General features: G+C 39.3%; 1 protein-coding gene across 2 annotated transcripts in view; it reads right to left on the bottom strand.

Annotated features, from left to right (window-relative positions):
- Positions 1-17,393, bottom strand: part of LOC131230860 (serine/threonine-protein kinase VIK) — a 31,579-nt gene that overhangs the window by 11,196 nt on the left and 2,990 nt on the right. For both annotated transcript variants that reach the window (XM_058226888.1, XM_058226894.1), the window contains exons 2-3: positions 15,543-15,617; positions 14,251-14,367 (exon numbers count right to left, since the gene is read on the bottom strand). In XM_058226888.1, coding sequence (XP_058082871.1) covers positions 14,251-14,367; positions 15,543-15,617 — 192 coding nt within the window. The remainder of the gene's footprint in view (positions 1-14,250; positions 14,368-15,542; positions 15,618-17,393) is intronic.

Here is a 17,393-nt window from a genome sequence, read left to right as displayed (position 1 = left end):
ACCACCAAAGTAGTGACAAAAGGGAGACTTATTAAATAAGCCATGGCTCAATCTGACCCTAAAAACTAATTAAAACAAATAAATCCTATGAATTTGATGACCATTAGATTGATACCATTGGTATCACAATGGAAGTTGGCATTGATTTCATTGATTTGTCATCATAATATGGATCTGCTCCAGATCATCAATCAAGAAAATCTGAAGGGTAGGATTAGTAAGATATTTGATCAAGCAGCTTTTGTGGCCTTTTGGTTGCACCATTTCCACCCGGCTTGGGGGAATTAAAAAACTCATCCTCAAGTTAAATTAAGTAACATCAATATTCTGCAAAGATCCCCATTTTTATCATGTCTTCTTTGGCTTCGATGGTAGTTTATGGAGAAGGCTAGGCATCTGACAGACATCTTGTGCATAATACGGAGTTGAAATACACATCATCTCTCTTACGCTTTCTGGTTGTCCTTCATGTTCAAGACATTGACTTCCACCTCTTTTGTAATAATGAATTCTATTTATCATCAGACTATTCGATTTATACACTGTAGGTTTGGCCCCACAGTGTAAGCTGACTTTGATTTCATCAATTTATCATCAAAACTATGGATCTAGTACAGACCATCAATCAAGAAAATCCAAATTATAGTATTAGTTAGATCCTTGATGAAGCAACTTTTGTGGCCTTTCGGTTGCATCATTTCCATCTGGCTTCGAAAAAACTCATCCTTGAGTTAAATTCGGTAACATCAAAATTTTGCATAGATCCATGCTCACATCATGTTTCCTTTGGCTTTGATGGTGAAGGCCTACACATCTGACAAACATCTTGTGCATAATACAACTTTGAAATACATGTCATCTCTTCTTTCGCTTTCTGGTTCTCCTTCATGTTCTAGGCATTGACTTCCACTTCTTTTGTAATAATGAATTTGAATGCCTTGGTGTTGCCTAAGGATCATGGCATCATCCATTATCCCTGATCGTGTCTTGTCACTACAAAGTTGCCATTTTTTCAGAGGCAACGATAATTTTTTAGAAGCTGCAAACAAATCGGGAAAGAATTCAAGAGAGAGAGAGAGAGAGAGAGAGAGAGAGAGAGAGAGAGAGAGAGAGAGAGAGAGAGGAAAGACCATAGGCCCCAAAGGGCTACAATGATGTAAGGATCCAAATCCTTCAAACACGAAGCCCACTCGGTCACCCAAGTTAGAGCCCTATGGAAGGTACGATCCACCGCTTCAGACTTATTCTCAAAGCACCTCCTATTTCTCTCACCCCAAACATCCCATAGGGTAGCCATTGCTGCCAAGTGCCAAACAGCCTTACCTTCTTTACCCACCCCTCCATCCGGCAAAGCCAAAAGAGAAGGGATTGAGGCCGGCAAAACCCAATCAACATTGAGAATTGCTAGGAAAGACTCCCATATCCTTCTCACGAATGGGCAATGGATGAACAAATGATTTACCGACTCCGCATCCCTCATGCATCAGAGACAAATATTCCGCAACACCATTCCTCTCGTACAAAGATTGTCAATAGTGAGCACCCTATTCCCACCCACCAAGCACACAAAAGCCGCAACTTATGAGGGAGATCCATACTTCCAAAAACAAAAGTTATAGTTGTTAAGAGAAGAGGAAACAGATAACTTTCTGTAGAAAGACCAAAATATAAAGCAACCCATCTTGTGATCTCTCCAAAACAGTGAGTTCGTCACTGAGACATCAAGCACCATGAATTTTAGCCTCTCCACAAGGCTAATGAGAAACTCCAGTTCCTCATCATCAAGACCTCTACAGCAAGGGGGAACCCACACAAATCCTCTCTCGGATCTTGAGAAACAGTTGGCTATCAGGACATTCTTATCTAGGGCTAACACCGCTAAGGACCGGAAAGGCTTCTTTCAGCAAACAAGCAACCAACCATAAATCTTCCCAGAATCAAACTCAAGATCCATCTCCCACCGCATAGGAGACTTCTTTAAATTTAGGGGCTATCGAGAAAATTGCTTACCAAAGACCCGAAGCTTTGTAGAGTGGGGAATCCTTAATCCACCACCCCTTGGGCCAGTACCATATTTACTAGATAGGACCTCTCTCCACAAGCTATTATATTCCATAGCAAACTTCCACAACCACTTACCCAATAATGCATTATTCACGATGCCCAACACCCTTAAACCCGTCCCTCCCGCTGATAGTGGTTTGCAAACTTTCTCACATCTAAGAAGAAATTTATGCGGTAAGCCCTTTCCACTCCAAAGGAAATTGCACCTTAATGCCTCCAGCTTTTCCAACACTGATTTTAGGCATTTGAAAAGAGACATGAAGTATAAAGGCATGTTAGAGAACGTCGCTTTAATCAAAGTCAGGCGGCCCCCAAGAGACGGATGTGTACTCTTCCAAGATGTAAGCTTTATTTCTATCCTCTTCGCCACAGGGTCCCACAAATTCTTAGGCGGCTTCCAATATATAAGGGTAATCATCCAGCACATCCATCTGACACATGCCCTCCAATTGAGGATGAGAAAGGGCCAGCACATCCATCTAGCTCATTCAAAAGTTGATCTCATTCACAGTCAATCCAACCACTGAGTCATCCAAAATTGTTGATACATCAATCTCTTTTACCGGATGGTTTCCTTCTTTTCTTCTTCTTCTTTTTTTTTTTAATTTATTTAATTGAAAAGGTGATCAAATTTATTTCTGAAATAGCAAAGGCCCAAAGAATTACAACAATGAAACACAAAGAAAGGGAAAAAAGTAAAAGAAAAGACTACAACTCAACCCAACATTCACAGAGCCGATCCACCCCAATTCCTTTTAATTCAATAGCCCATTACCTGACATTATCTTTTACCAAACGGCCAATTAACTCCGAAGATCTCTCCTGATTCCTAAAAGCTCGATTGTTCCTTTCCAGCAATAGACCCAAATCCCATCAGGTAAACATGGTTGCCATATTAGCTTTCCTTTCTTACCATTTCCCCCAACCTACCAACATCGGAAGAGAGGTTTGATCGAACCTGGCATAACCCAACATATAACGAAACTAGCGAGGACACTTGACTAGAGCCGTGTTGCATAAGAACAATAGATAAAAAGATGGTCTGTTGATTCTTCAACCTGATAACACATAAGACATACGTCGGGAAGAGTCAAACCCCTTCGCTACAAATTATCAACTTTTAAGACTTTGTTTCTACCCACCAACCATGGTAACACCACCACCTTCAGAGGAGTTCCATAGCTCCAAATGTAAGTTGTATGATTGATTTCCACACTTGTAAATCCTCTGCTAATATTTTGATAGAATGATTTAACTGTAAACTGACCAAATTTTTGTGGAGGCGACCTAAGGGAGTTGGATTGAACCATTTGCATCTGAACTTTCTCAAACAACTTCAACAAAGTCAACAGTTCCTCTTAACTTTGCCTCATTTACTGGATGGTTTGTCAATTGATCTTCCAATTGATCAAACTTCCTTCGATCTAGTTATTGATCCATTAACTAGGGCTGTAAACAAGCCAAGCTAGCTCGAAAAGCTCGCTCGGCTTGGCTCGATCTAGCTCAACTTGACTCGACTCGAATGATGACTCGAGGCGAGCCAAGCTTCATATGACCCAACTCGTTTTGAAAACAAGCCAAGTTCGAACATAGTAGAGCTTGACTCGACTCGACTTGAACCCAGCTCGGCTCGACTCGAATATATTTTATATTATATTTAAAAATGAAAAAAATTAAAACTTAAACCATACCATACCCATTCGTCCCTTTCTTACCCTTTCCCTTCTTTACCTAACTCGCCACGCTTGAGCTCCTCACTCTCTCTCTCTCTCTCTCTCTCTCTCTCTCTCTCTCTCTCTCTCTCTGGCGACTTATCTCAGCCATACGGCCTACACTCGCCAAAGCTCTCCTCTCTCTCTCTCTCTGTTAGCAAAAACAACAAGGTACCCTCAATGGCTCTATCTAATATTATATATATATATATATATATATAGACACACACACACACACATTATTAATTAAATATTTGATTTGGGGGTTGGGTCAGTTTGCTAGATTGAGTCAAGTGCGGGTTGGGTGCTGGGTTGGGAGCAAACTCGACTCGGCTCGAGGTAAGCTCGCCTCGAGCTCGACTCGAAAGGTTTGGCAAACAAGCCAAGCTCCAATGGTAAGCTCGAGGCCGAGCTCGAGCTCAAACTCGAGGAGAGCACGGACAAGCCAAGCCAAGCTTGACCCACCTCGACTCGACTCGGCTCGATGTACAGCCCTACCATCATTGATGGATTCCTTTTAGATCACCATGCTTTCCGCAAAACTCTCTTGGGATCTTTAGATACAAGGGATGGAGATTCATTGCGTTTTCCCTATTCAATCAAGGATTTCATGCAGGCTTGAACTCCTCTGACATTTCCTTACCACCTTTTGAAAAATCCTCCTTAAGTGCTCTCATATCCTTCGTGGTTTCTCTTATACCCTCCCCTTGCACCTTCTAAACCTTCTTCACTTCTGGTGATATTTCTCTCCTTCATAACATCGAGAGAGGTATTGATAGGGATCACCATAAAACACATAGGAAGACGGATAAGAATCGGGGAGATATGATGGGTGATTGTCATGGTTATAGAAACCTAAATAAGAATCAAGCATAAATATAGGGATGGTCATAATAAGCACGGGAGTCCAGACATGAATAATTGTTCGAAGTGCATGGATATCTTCCTCTCAATGACATCTCCAAAATAAAACATGAGGTTGTAATTTATATATGGGTACGAAATCTCAAAGTTTTGGGTTAGCTGCATGGTCTAGATCTAAGGGTTTGGGGGAGTGGAAGTGATTAAGGTTTTGTTCGATTTGGATTTTGGTGGTGGATTTTCAAATGGAAATGGAGCAATTGCAGAGAAAGGGTTTTGAGGGTTAAGAGTGAGAATGGGAGGAATAGAATTTGATAGATTTGGGATTGGGATGGGGATGGAAGAGATAAGGAAAAGAAAATTTGTTGATTAGGGTGTTTAAGGAATAAGATTTCTGGTCAATGGTTCCCCTAAGGGCTACTTCAACTTATTTCTCTGTCCTGGTCAATGGTGCCCCTAAGGGCTTCTTCAGGTCTTCTTGTGGCCATAGGCAAGGTGACCCGATGTCTCCCTTACTCTTTGTCATTGCTACGAAAGGCCTTGCCAAAATGATTGGTAAAGGTTGGTCAATTAGTTTATACGGTGGCTTTAAGGTTGCGCATTCGGGTCCCTCGGTATCTCATATCCAGTTTGCGAATGACACTTTGCTTTTTCTATGATGCCACTGTTTAAGCGATGAAAAATCTTTGTAAAGTTGTTCAATGTTTTGAGGCTATTTCTAGCCTTAAGGTTAACCTTTTTTAAAAGAGAAATGCTTTGCATCAATATCTCACCCATGGATCTCACTAAATTGCTTGAGGTGTTTGGCTATAAGGCTGGATCTTTTCCCTTCACTTACCTGGGCATGCCTCTCTGTATTGGGAAGCCTTTGAGTCTATGACCCACATGTGGGATGTTGTCATTGAGCGAGTCGAAAGGAAATTGTCCACTTGGAAGTGTTGGTACCTTTCCCTAGGTGTCACCCTCATTAAGGCGGCCCTATAATGACCCTAGTAAATTTTAAGGCTAGAAAATGTTTCGAGAAATAAATATGGACTATACATCTTTGCATCCATCCATCCATTAAAATAGGAAAGCATGCAATTCTACAACAATCCAACCGCTCAACCTGACATCTGACAAATAAATTGACCGATTTTGCAGTACATCTACACATCTAGGCATCTAAACATTCATCCATCCACCAATTAGCATGATCTAACAATTCATTTTGTTAACTATCAAAGTACAGGATCATCCAAGCATTCATTTACCAATCCAACCATTCAATAACTAATCCAACCATGCATTTAGGTATACATCCATCCATTTATCTTCTCATAATTCTTTCATCCGTTAAAATCAACCACTCATTAAATTACATATTTACCCATTTATCTCGAAATCCGACCGGTAATTGTAGAATTCGGCCGTAGAAGTACATAGGTGATTTCGATCATGATTGACCGTTCACCTTGTAATTGTGACTACACATGCCTTCCCACGAGATGCATGTACAACCACATTTATACACCTCATTATATGCATGACATATTTGCACTACGCACATTTTTTTCTACCCATACATGTTATACAACATGTATATCCTGACCGCAAACACATCACATGTGCACCAAACCTTTAAGAAGCTTCCTTCAAAATGAAACCCCCATCCCCTCTCCATAACCCCACCACTCATAACCCCCCTCTCTTTAAAACCCTCCAAAAGCTAACCCATAAAGCCCAACACCCGCACACCTAAGGCCCTCTCCACTACACAATTTCACACTTCCAGGCCTTGGAGAATAGAGAGAGAGAGAGAGAGAGAGAGAGAGAGAGAGAGAAATCTTTCCGACTCACATTTCCAACATCATGTGAGTAAACTCTAGTCCTTTTCTTTTGTTTAGTTTACTTTTTTTCTGCATGTTCTTATTTCAACTAGATTTGATTTACAATACTTTTGCACTCAACATTTTTTGTAATTTGATTTGCTAGTGGGCCACTTAGTTTATGGATGATTGTAGTTTGCACCACTAATCGTACTCAAAAGGATGGTTTTTGCATGGATGAAAAACAGTCAGCAACATTCACTCAAAACTGTCCGACTCACATTTCCGACATCATGTGAGTAAACTCTAGTCCTTTTCTTTTGTTTAGTTTACTTTATTTCTGCATGTTCTTATTTCAACTATATTTGATTTACAATGCTTTTGCACTCAACATTTTTTGTAATTTGATTTGCTAGTGGGCCACTTAGTGTATGGATGATTGTAGTTTGCACCACTAATCACGCTCAAAAGGATGGTTTTTGCATGGATGAAAAACAGTCAGCAACATTCACTCAAAACTGTCCAATTTTGATCACCGATGTGGCCATTAAAAACTGCATTTTTGGCCCACTGTTGGACACACAAATCTGCCCATTTTAGGACCCAAAATCAAACATCAAATCCATCATTTTGGCCGCCAAGTAGACATCAAAATGCTGTGTGATCAAGGCCACCATTTTATGTGCAATCTGTGCTCTTTAGATCTCTAACTGGACCTTGAAATCTGCCCCACTTGGACCAGCTTTGGGCATTGGAAAACTATCCCACTTGGGCCACCTTTGGCTGGTAAATCAGGACCATGAATTAAAATTCAATCTGACGTTCAAATCTGGGCCAGGTGTGGATGCCCAAACTGCTCAATTAGAAACTCATAATAGCCCCAATACCAGTCCATTTTTCTGTAGTGGGAATGGACACTAACCAGTCCAGAAAGAAAACCAATAAGTGGGGCCTAAAACCAACTCAAACTAGCCCCAGTGTGGACGGCGTTTCTGGGCCTTAAATCTGCCCAATTAAGGGCAGCGTATTGGGCTCCAAACCTGCCCTTTAGGACAGTAAATCAGACCCCCAAAATCTGTCCATTTGGACAGCATTAGTAGGTCTCACAACTATCTAAAGTGGACAGCCCATCCTTATGCCAATCCGTCCACTTTTGGTTTAGCTAATTTGCCTTAAGATATGAACCGTTCAATCATACAAAAGGGCCAAGATTGGTCAGTTTTGGGTGTGTATAACCAGGCCCAAAACAAACCAGATGGATGTATAAAAATGGGCCAAAATTTACCAACTCTTATTCGACCATAAACTAACCCATTAAAGCCCCTTACTCATTGAGAGAGAGAGAGAGAGAGAGAGAGAGAGAGGTGGACCTTTTGGACTAACCGATTATGAACCATTTGTTGACCTTAAGATTATGGATTTCAGGCTATGTCTGTAGATTCTTAGAATGTCCAAGAATAGAATAGCTTGTTGACTGTTAAAATAGCCCAAGAATGGACCATCGAGTACTCCATAAATCTCACCAAAAAATAATAATCCGGGCTATTTGATGCATAGTGTGTGAACTCGTATAATAGCCAGTGTTCAAAATATCGGTATCGCGCAATGTATCGCACCCTTGGGATACAGATACATATTGGTTATTGCACGGGATATATCGTTTGTATTGGGTAATTTATCGCACTTTTTGGGAAACATTGGGAAAATGGTTGAATTTTTCAATGAAACTTCTGGGATTATTAAAAAAGACCTTAATACACACTTTTAAATCATAAAGTTTCAAAAAAGAAGTGTACATAATAGATTTCCTTTGTATAGGGTCCTAAGCTATGCACTGTCTGATTGAACTACGACAACTATATTTAGTATCAACCCCGTCCATCCGTTTTTCCATATCATTTCAGGACATTATCCAAAAAATAAAACAGATCCAATAATTAGGTAGACCATACCATAGGAAACAATGGTGATTGACCATTAGTGGGCTACAAAAGTTTTGGATCAAGCTAATAATAGTTTTTTCTCCAAACCATAAAATTTTTTGGTAAAATGGATGGACGGAGTGGATAAAATACATGAATTATAGTGGGCACACAAAGTTTACAAAGTACACTGCTCACTATCGGATCCACTTACCACCACATTGGGGGTGGGGCGCTGATCGTACGCAAATTTCCTACCAAGTTCCTTCGCTCGAAACCTAGGTGGGGCCCACTGTGATGTTTGTAAGAAATCCACCTTGTCCATTCGTTTTTTGAGATCATTTTAGCACTTGAGAGCAAAAATGAGCAGGATCCAAGACTAAAGTGGGCCGCACTAAAGGAAAAGGTGGGTAGGAAAATTCCTACCATTGAAACCTCCCTGGGTCGACAGTGATGTCAACATGCCATCCATACCGTTCATAACGTTATTCCTACACTGATGAATTGAAAATACAAATATTAGTCTGATTCAAAACTTATGCGGCCTCATGAATATTTCAAGTGTGGATGTTCAATCCTCACATTTTTGGCACACTTGAGTATTAGATCCTACTCATTTTTTACTCCATGTCCTAAAATGATCTCACAAAACGGATGGACGGAGTGGATTCCTCACAAACATCATAGTAGGCCCCACTAAGGTTTCAAGCACAAGAACTTCCTGCGGAAGCCTTTGGCAGGAAATCCGTGTACGGCGCTGACGCTCCTCGAGCTCAAGTTGTACGAACATTTCAAAGTTACATGGCCCCACAATAATGTATTTATTATATCTACACCGTTCATGCATTTGGAGAGATCATTTTAGATCATGAACCCAAAAATGAGTCATATCCAAAGCTCAAGTGGACCACACCACAAATAGCAGTGGGGGACTGATTCTCACCATTAATACATTCGTAGGGCCCACCATAATGTTTATTTTCCATCCAATCTGTTAATTGGGTCCCACAGACCTGGATGAAGAGGAAAAATAAATATCATATTGATCCAAAACTTCCGTGACCCCCAAAAGGGTTTCAATGGTAGACGTTCAATCTACCACTGCTGTTTGCAGTGTGGTCCAGTTGATCTTTGGATCTGTCTCATTTTTCGGCTCAAGCCTTATGAAGAGCTCACCAAATGGACGAACGGTCTGGATATAACACATACCTCATGATAGGACCCACAGAACTTGGTGACGTCAACACACAGTTAGCTCGGTGGTGTGCGGTACTCGACTTCAATAAAAAAGGATCGAACGACCTTTATTTTTAAGCAGAGAGGGTTCCGGAAGCCGGAACCTTCTGGAACCCTAAAATTTCTCCCAAATCTCATCGTATCAGCGAGGATGTCTCCGTATTTCTCCCCAAAATTGGAGATTTTATTTGTGGTAACCTAGGAACGACGCTTCAATTCAAATGGCCCACCAAATGGAAGCTTCCGATCATGGCGATCTCTTCTACAGGTACCGAAATCCACCCTCTAATTTTTTTTCCCGATTTTTTCGGATGATAACGTCAATGTCCGACAATAATGGAGAGGAAATCGCATGATATCATCGAAATATCGTGCGATATTGACGATATATTGGCCGATATCTGGATTTTGGGTTTTTTGGTATCTTCCGGGGGTTATCGCGAGCGTATCGTCTCGCAGGGGTGCGATAACAATAATATCGGCCGATAGTATCGATATTTCGAACACTGATAATAGCAACCAAAATTTTGTTATGCACAATTTGGCACTAGTCGAGTTCAAATATGGTTATGGATTTGGTTTTGTTGTAGCATGGAGCGACCACACAAATCAAGATTTAGAATAATCGAGTGGCAACACTTTACTTCTCCATACTTATGGTTTTGAAAAATCATGCCCATTCATGACCTCCCCAAAAGCATATCATTGCATATCATTGGATTGTATTAGCATGGTTTTGGTTTAGTTTAGAAAATCGAAACTTATCATGAAATGATGATTTATGGAAAATCTTATTTTCACGTTCATGGAATCGAGAAAACAAAAATTAGAACACCGGAAAATAGGTGGGGCAATCAAGTCCCCTAGGTTGAAAATCCCTAAAGCATAAAGAGGTCGAGTAGCTTAGACCCCTAGGTTGAAAGTCCCTAAACCCCAAATTAGTACCATTTGAACCTCTATTGATCAAGGCCGGTTGGGTGAACACATTAGAGAGTGTAAAAGACCAGCTACACAGGCCGAGTCAAGAAGTAGTATGACCAACTAAAGTATAAATGTGTCCCCTCATTAATCGAGGCCGGTTGGGTGAGCACATCGATGAGTGCAACAGACCAGCTACGCAGGTTGGGTAAGGTGTAAGGAAAGTTGAGGCCAGTTCTAGTAAAGTGGCCCTGGTGTTCAAAGAAAATCAACCATACCGAATTACCGATAATTGTGACGAATCCTCTATACATTCCGACAGCATTAGTTTTACTAAATTATGGACCTTTCATTTTTTTTTTAATCCTTTATCATGGTTTATCTCTTGATTTTGAAAAGGGTAGTAGAGGTTTATTCGCTAAGTTGTTGGCTCATTGGCTCATTCTATTATTTTGTTATAGAATTACGGGTTTAGATTAGAGTTGCACTACACAGGCTATACTCAAATTTCTTTATTGGAATTATCTTATTTGAATTTTGTTGTAATAAAGTTTGATTGGAGATATTATTGAAATAAAGTAGTTATGGAATTGATTTATTTATGGAAATTTTATGTTGTTATTCTTGTGAAATAGATGTATGTGATTGAATGAACCTCTAGAATGTCAAACAAACAACTTAGATTTCTTAATCTCACCTACGGTGCAACGTGGGGGACAAGTACACCAGAGTGCCGAATACGGGGTATGATAGGCCCTTTATAATCTTCCAACCTACTTTCTTTCTCTTTATCGTTGTCCTAAGGCGGTTATCTCTAAGCTGGAAAAGCTACGAAGGAACTTCCCGTGGAAAGATAATATTGAAGGTCATAAATTCAACCTGTTTAAGTGGTCTCAGGTTTGTAAACCCATCTCAGAAGAGGGGGTCTTTTGCCTTGTAGCTTTGTGGACCAATGTTCTCATCTCTTTTTAAATAAAATTGTGTTGCATTGAAAAAAAATCATGAACTGATTGGCCTTAAGAGGGGCTGGTTATGAGCAGAATCGATATATTTCTGGTCTTAGTTATTTAGGAAGTTCAGTTTCTAAGTGTGCCTCAAAGAGGCTTGGTTCATCAGGTTAACGACCATTGTCTAAGTTATTATTCTAAACACCTAAAATGAATCCTAGGGTCCAACCCCTTACATGTTTGAGATGATGAGACTTGAGGAGGAGGATTTTATCCTTTTTTGTTGGTTCGTTGGGTGGGGATAAAGTTCTTATGGTAAATCATCGGGGTAAAAATATGATCACTAGTAATGTTTGCATCTCCAAGTCTTCATCCTTGTAGAACCAATGAAGCACTTGTTTGTTGTCATTTGTTGTTGGTGCTCTAGCCATGGTTCTTTAAAATCTTCAGTTTGGATTGGGTGTTGTTGGGGACCAATGAGGGTTTTTTTTAAGCAAGGGAGATGGAATGGAGGGCACACTGATGTGAGGAAGAGGGTTTTGTGGAGATTATCTAATAAGGACATCCAAGCACCATGAGGAGGAGGAGATCTTTGGCTCAAGTTCCAGCATCTCTATGATTGAATGATCATTATATGGGAACCGGATCGAGTAGTAGCCATGTTGGAAGACCCCACATGCATGTTTATGCATCTTTGAAGACCCCACACTAGGAAGATGCATGTGGGCTGCGTATAGGAGCTTATTGAACACATCTAGACCATTAGATTGAGTGAACACCTTCATCAGATTATTGTATTTCATGTGTTGGATCATCCGGACCATTGGGCCATATTGGCCGTGGACATCATGGGACATTAGTTTGTTGTTTTTTTAAAAGTTATTTTACTTATTTTATGGGTTGCTTTATGTTTTAGTTGATTCAAATGATATTTCGAACATGTTTTTAGCAATATGGAGTATTTTGGATATTTTAGAATAATAAGGATATTTTTTGGTAAAAGCACCCCAATTAGTCTATAAAGGGGTGGGCCTGTGAACCTTAGAGCATTATTATGCATTGAATGAAATTTCTTTCTTTTGCTTTTGAGCGACAAAAACCTCCTATGATTGGAGTTGGTGTGATACCATGGAGTGATTCCAATATATATCTCTCTTATTCTTCTCTTCAAGGTAGTTCCTTCACTTTTTTCTTTCTCATCTTTTCTTTTTATTCTTTTTCTTTTGTTTCAAATCAACTCAATCAAACCCTAACCCATCCAAACCTCAACCCAACCTAACCCAACCACCATCATCCCCAAGTCCATGTCCGTATGGCCGTACGGACACATGTGTAGGCTGTCCGTATGGACAACCCCTTTGTTCTGTGGCCCTCTTGCTTCATCTCCATCGTTTCTCTCTCCCTCTTGACCATTAACCCAAAACCCTAATTCCCAAAAACACTAGTTCCCAAAACCTTAATTCTCACAACCTTAGATCCCCAATTCCTAAACCTAAATCCCCAATTCCCAAAACCTAAAACCCCAAACCTAAACCTAGTTTAGCCAAAACCTAAACCAAGTGGATCCCTTATAATTAAGAATAATCCCTATGCTAGATGGAAGTTCTACCTTCCATATGTCCTAATTGACTCATGTTTTGTTAGATTTGCATTGCGGTATTGTTTACGGCTTTGAATTGGAACATGTTTTGTTACTTGGATTCCTTAACTTTGTGATAGAGTAGTTTTATTTTATGTTTTGATTGCTTTCATTAATCCGTATTTAGTTTCAGGCTTTCAGCACATCATTCTAGGTCAGACCATCCGTCCTGCATCATTATGTTTGCTAGCAGGGCTTTGCAAAAGAGCGTAATAATACAAAATTTAACAACTAAGATGAATTATTATGGATTTTTCTTCATACCCAAAGGAAAGTGGTTTATTGGGGGAGGCTTGGCCTGATGCAGCAAGGAGGAGAGTCTTGATGTCTTGGGTTGATGATTCCTTGTCATCTTCCCCTTTAAGTTGTTGACTTGTCTTCTCTTTTTTCTCAATAAAAAAAGATTCAGCTTTTACGTTGATTTCCTTTTATACTTAATCTTGAAGGTGAAGACATCACCATAAACATGTTTTATCATATGATTGATCCATGGGCTGAAGGACATGCTACAGTATTCTACATTTGTTTTGTACCAGATTGATCAGATTATAGAAATACTTAAAATAGCCAAAATTGCTAATCTACTCTCTCTCTCTCTCATGCCGAAGAGAAGAATGTTTTCAATTATATCAGGTTATACAGCCTTAAAATCTCACATTCTGGAGGAGTAAACATTATCCCCATGCAACTGAAATTTGGAAGAAAAATGTGCACAGGCAAAAGGATGCTTGCATTGTTCATTCTAAATCAAACAAAAGATTGGCAAAGCTATTAGAAGTATTGAATATAAGCATGATGTAACCACAAAATGGCTACAAAACCCCCAATCTTGAAGATACTTGAAGGTGCATATGATTCTAACCAAGTAACAAACGCAGCCCATTACTTGATTTCAACGGCATTAACACTGAGTATCCTAACCCCAGTTATTGGATTTTTTCACAAGACAGAATCCTACAATCAAAATTCCCCAACAGGTACCGGCCAGAAATTTAGAGCAATCAAAGTTTAATGTCCAGTTCAAAATTGCCAGATTCTGCTTAGCAAAACTTGCTTTTTATATCCATCTTGTTGATTTTCACTTAGTGAAACTGATAATTCATGCCAAAATCAGAAATATGTAGCACATGAATAAGGAAAAACCTTTCCAATAACAGTCGAGTTTGAAAAATCCAGCTCAGAGGGGTCAATTTCCCAGTCACACTTGTTTGGCAGAGGGGGTGCAACTGGCTTTGGTTCGAAATGGCTTCCATTTTGTCCCTGCAGCAGACACACTTAGATGAGAAGGTTTCTTTGCTTTAAGGCCCCTGTAAAAGAGAAATTAGATATTTTATGCTAAGAAATCACAAAAGGAAGAACATCTCAGTAAACATAATCAATAGAACCAAGTACAATGGGCACCAAGAACCAGTAAGAACTAATATGTTTGTTTGAAAAATATGGTAGAGAAAGTAATAATATAAAGCAAAATTGCCCCTGTAAATTATAAGGTCATTTATGTTGATCAAATGCTGAAAATCAATTTCGGAGGGGGTGGGTGCATGGGAGGGAGAGAGGGGGCATGAAGGATTAGCTTGTTAGGGAGCCACTATTTTTACACCCACCTTTATAGGTAGGTGCATCATTTCTATCCACTTGTAGCAATACCATGGCACAAAGTTGTATCAATGTATTACAAAAAATAGAAAGAAAGGAGTGCATCTATCAATCAAGGCAGGTCAAGATATCAATGCCATTCTTTTATGTCAATTAAAAAAGAACCATACTTCTAAAAAGTCATCTTGTAATGAGTATTTGTTCAAAGGTATTAGCCCTGCAAGCACAACACTGTTTTCATTTTTCTTTCTCAGATAAAGTGAATATCACTCAGTCAGGCAGATGTACATTTGAGACTGAGTCATGTTAACATAGCAGTACTGCCACTACCAAGAAATGTGTTAATACTTCAGAAGTTCCCATAAGTAGAAGTCAGAAAGGAGTGTAAGTTATCATTTATGACGAAGGAAACAGACTTGGAATAAAAGGAAAATTAAAAATCAAGTTTCAATATTCCAGATCTATCTTCTGCAGAACAGCAAGATGAAAAGAATATGATATTTCATTCTTCAATAACTGGAACAAAACACCAAAATATCACTTTAATAATCAGTGGTGAAGAAGATAGATTCCACACCAGTATAACATGTCCTTCAACATGTAAAATTTCTTTTCTGCAAGAGTCATAAACAATGTGGAATGTGGATTCGGGTGCAATGATGGGTTAAGACGAAACAAATTGTTCAAAGTACATGAGCCTAAGAAGAAAGGCATTTCGACAGAAGAAAATCTTCCCATCCTAGAAAAAAAAAAAAAAGAAACTAATAATCTATTGTCATGACCCAAAATTTCAAGGTCATCAGGGAAAATACAGAAGGGGGTGGGAAGCTAGAACTTACAAAAGACAGGCCACCATACGATTTTAACAATTCAATCATGTTATGCTTCTTAGCTCCTTCTGCATCAGCTAGTGGCTGTAATGAGGAAATTCCAGTTTAGCCTATAAACCATGTGACTGCAAAATTAAAGCTAACCAGTCTATATAAAGACAAAGAAATAAACATGTTATAATCTTCTGCAAGTAAAGCGATAATGTTTACAATATTGAACATAAAGTCTAAAACGTTTAAACTTGTTGGAGCTCTTTAATGGAAATACATTTTTTTTTTTTAAAGAAGGGATAATGATGCAAATGAGAGAAGAAGAGGATACACAGTGCAGGCCCCAGCTGTCACCTGAGAGGAAACAAGAAGTGCTAGTGTGCTCGAAATGATCACAAAGGGACCCTGCATGTGGCTTGTCAACAGCAGCAAAGGAAGAGCATGTATAGCCAGTTTGGTGGGCCAGACAAGGGCTGAAGTCATGCTGGCCAAACAAGGGGCCAGTTGGGTTGATCGGTGCAACCTAATTCCTGAAATCAGGCCATTTTATAACTCTTTTTGAAAAGTTGGTTGCAAATTCCAGGAGAATGAATTCCTCTATAGGGTTGCTCGGTGACACCTAATTCCTGAAATTACGCCATTTATGATCCTTTTTTAAAAGTTGCTTGCAAATTCCAAGAGAATTCTACCCAAAGGTCAGAGTTCATGAATTTGAAATGTTTATCTACTTACCATATGAAGGTCCCCCTCTTCTTCTTCTAGTTACATGCCCAGAATTATATTGTTCACCTTTTTTGTTGAAACAAGGACATTGGACATTTTCATTTTGAACCATCCAATAATGTCGACCAATCAGATAGTCAACTAATCAAATAAGCATAAATTTTGGTTCGTGATGCATTTGAACTTGGGGCCACAAATCGGACAATTTAATTTGAATTATTTCGACTCTACCTATGAAATTTCCAACTTCTTTTGTATCATCCGTCACAATGCCAGAGTCTCAAAGTGCTGTTGATACTATGAGAGTAAGGATCCAATGTGTGAGCGTGCCTTCCAACACTCTAAGCATGTATGGAAATGCATGTAATTGTTTGTGTGTGTGTTATTTTAAATATACCTGTGGAGTATCGTTCCTGTATCCTCCCTCCCAACATGCTAAGCAGGTAGGGAGATGCGTGTAATTGTTTCTGTGTGTGTGTGTGTTATTTTAAATACACCTGTGGAGTATCCACAAACCACCCCCGCCCCCCCCCCCAGTATTAAATCGATCGATCTGGCGCTGATTGTAGAAGATGTTGGTGGGGCCCAATCCAAAAGAGCATGATTTTAGAATAATTATGGTGATTTTTCCATAATTTTTGGTAAGTTTTCAAAGGCGTTTTTTTTTTTTTTTCAAAATTAGAAGAAAAAAAAAAATCAAATAAAACATTTTGGTTTGATTTTCTGCTTGTGCATTTTTTTTTTCCTGGGTGTTTTACTGGGGATTTGTTGCCTGGATTGGTCTGGTTGTCTAATTGCAAGTATATGTGAGTGGTTGGGCAGCAATTTAACTGATAAGCATTGCAAGGACTGAATAAAAACATGGAGGAAACAATACAGTCTTGTGATAGGTCTACTCAATGCAAGCGGGTTTGGATAGAATGGCAATCTGAAGTGTGTCACAACTGAACCAGACATTTGGGATGCATATATTTAAAAATTCCCAGTTTACACATAATAGAAAAACCGTTTTAGCTTGGGAGTGTTAAGTCTCACATTCTGGAATACTTTTATTCCCACAAGCACATGATGAAGCTAAGGATGATAAGAAAAAGTTGTTGCCAATTAATAAGAATTTGGGGGTTAAACTAAAGAATGAACATGCTA

The sequence above is a fragment of the Magnolia sinica genome, chromosome 2 (genome assembly GCF_029962835.1).
Source record: "Magnolia sinica isolate HGM2019 chromosome 2, MsV1, whole genome shotgun sequence".
Lineage (NCBI taxonomy): Eukaryota > Viridiplantae > Streptophyta > Magnoliopsida > Magnoliales > Magnoliaceae > Magnolia > Magnolia sinica.
The sequence above is the reverse complement of the archived record's forward strand: the minus strand, read 5'-3'. Positions and strand labels throughout refer to the sequence as shown.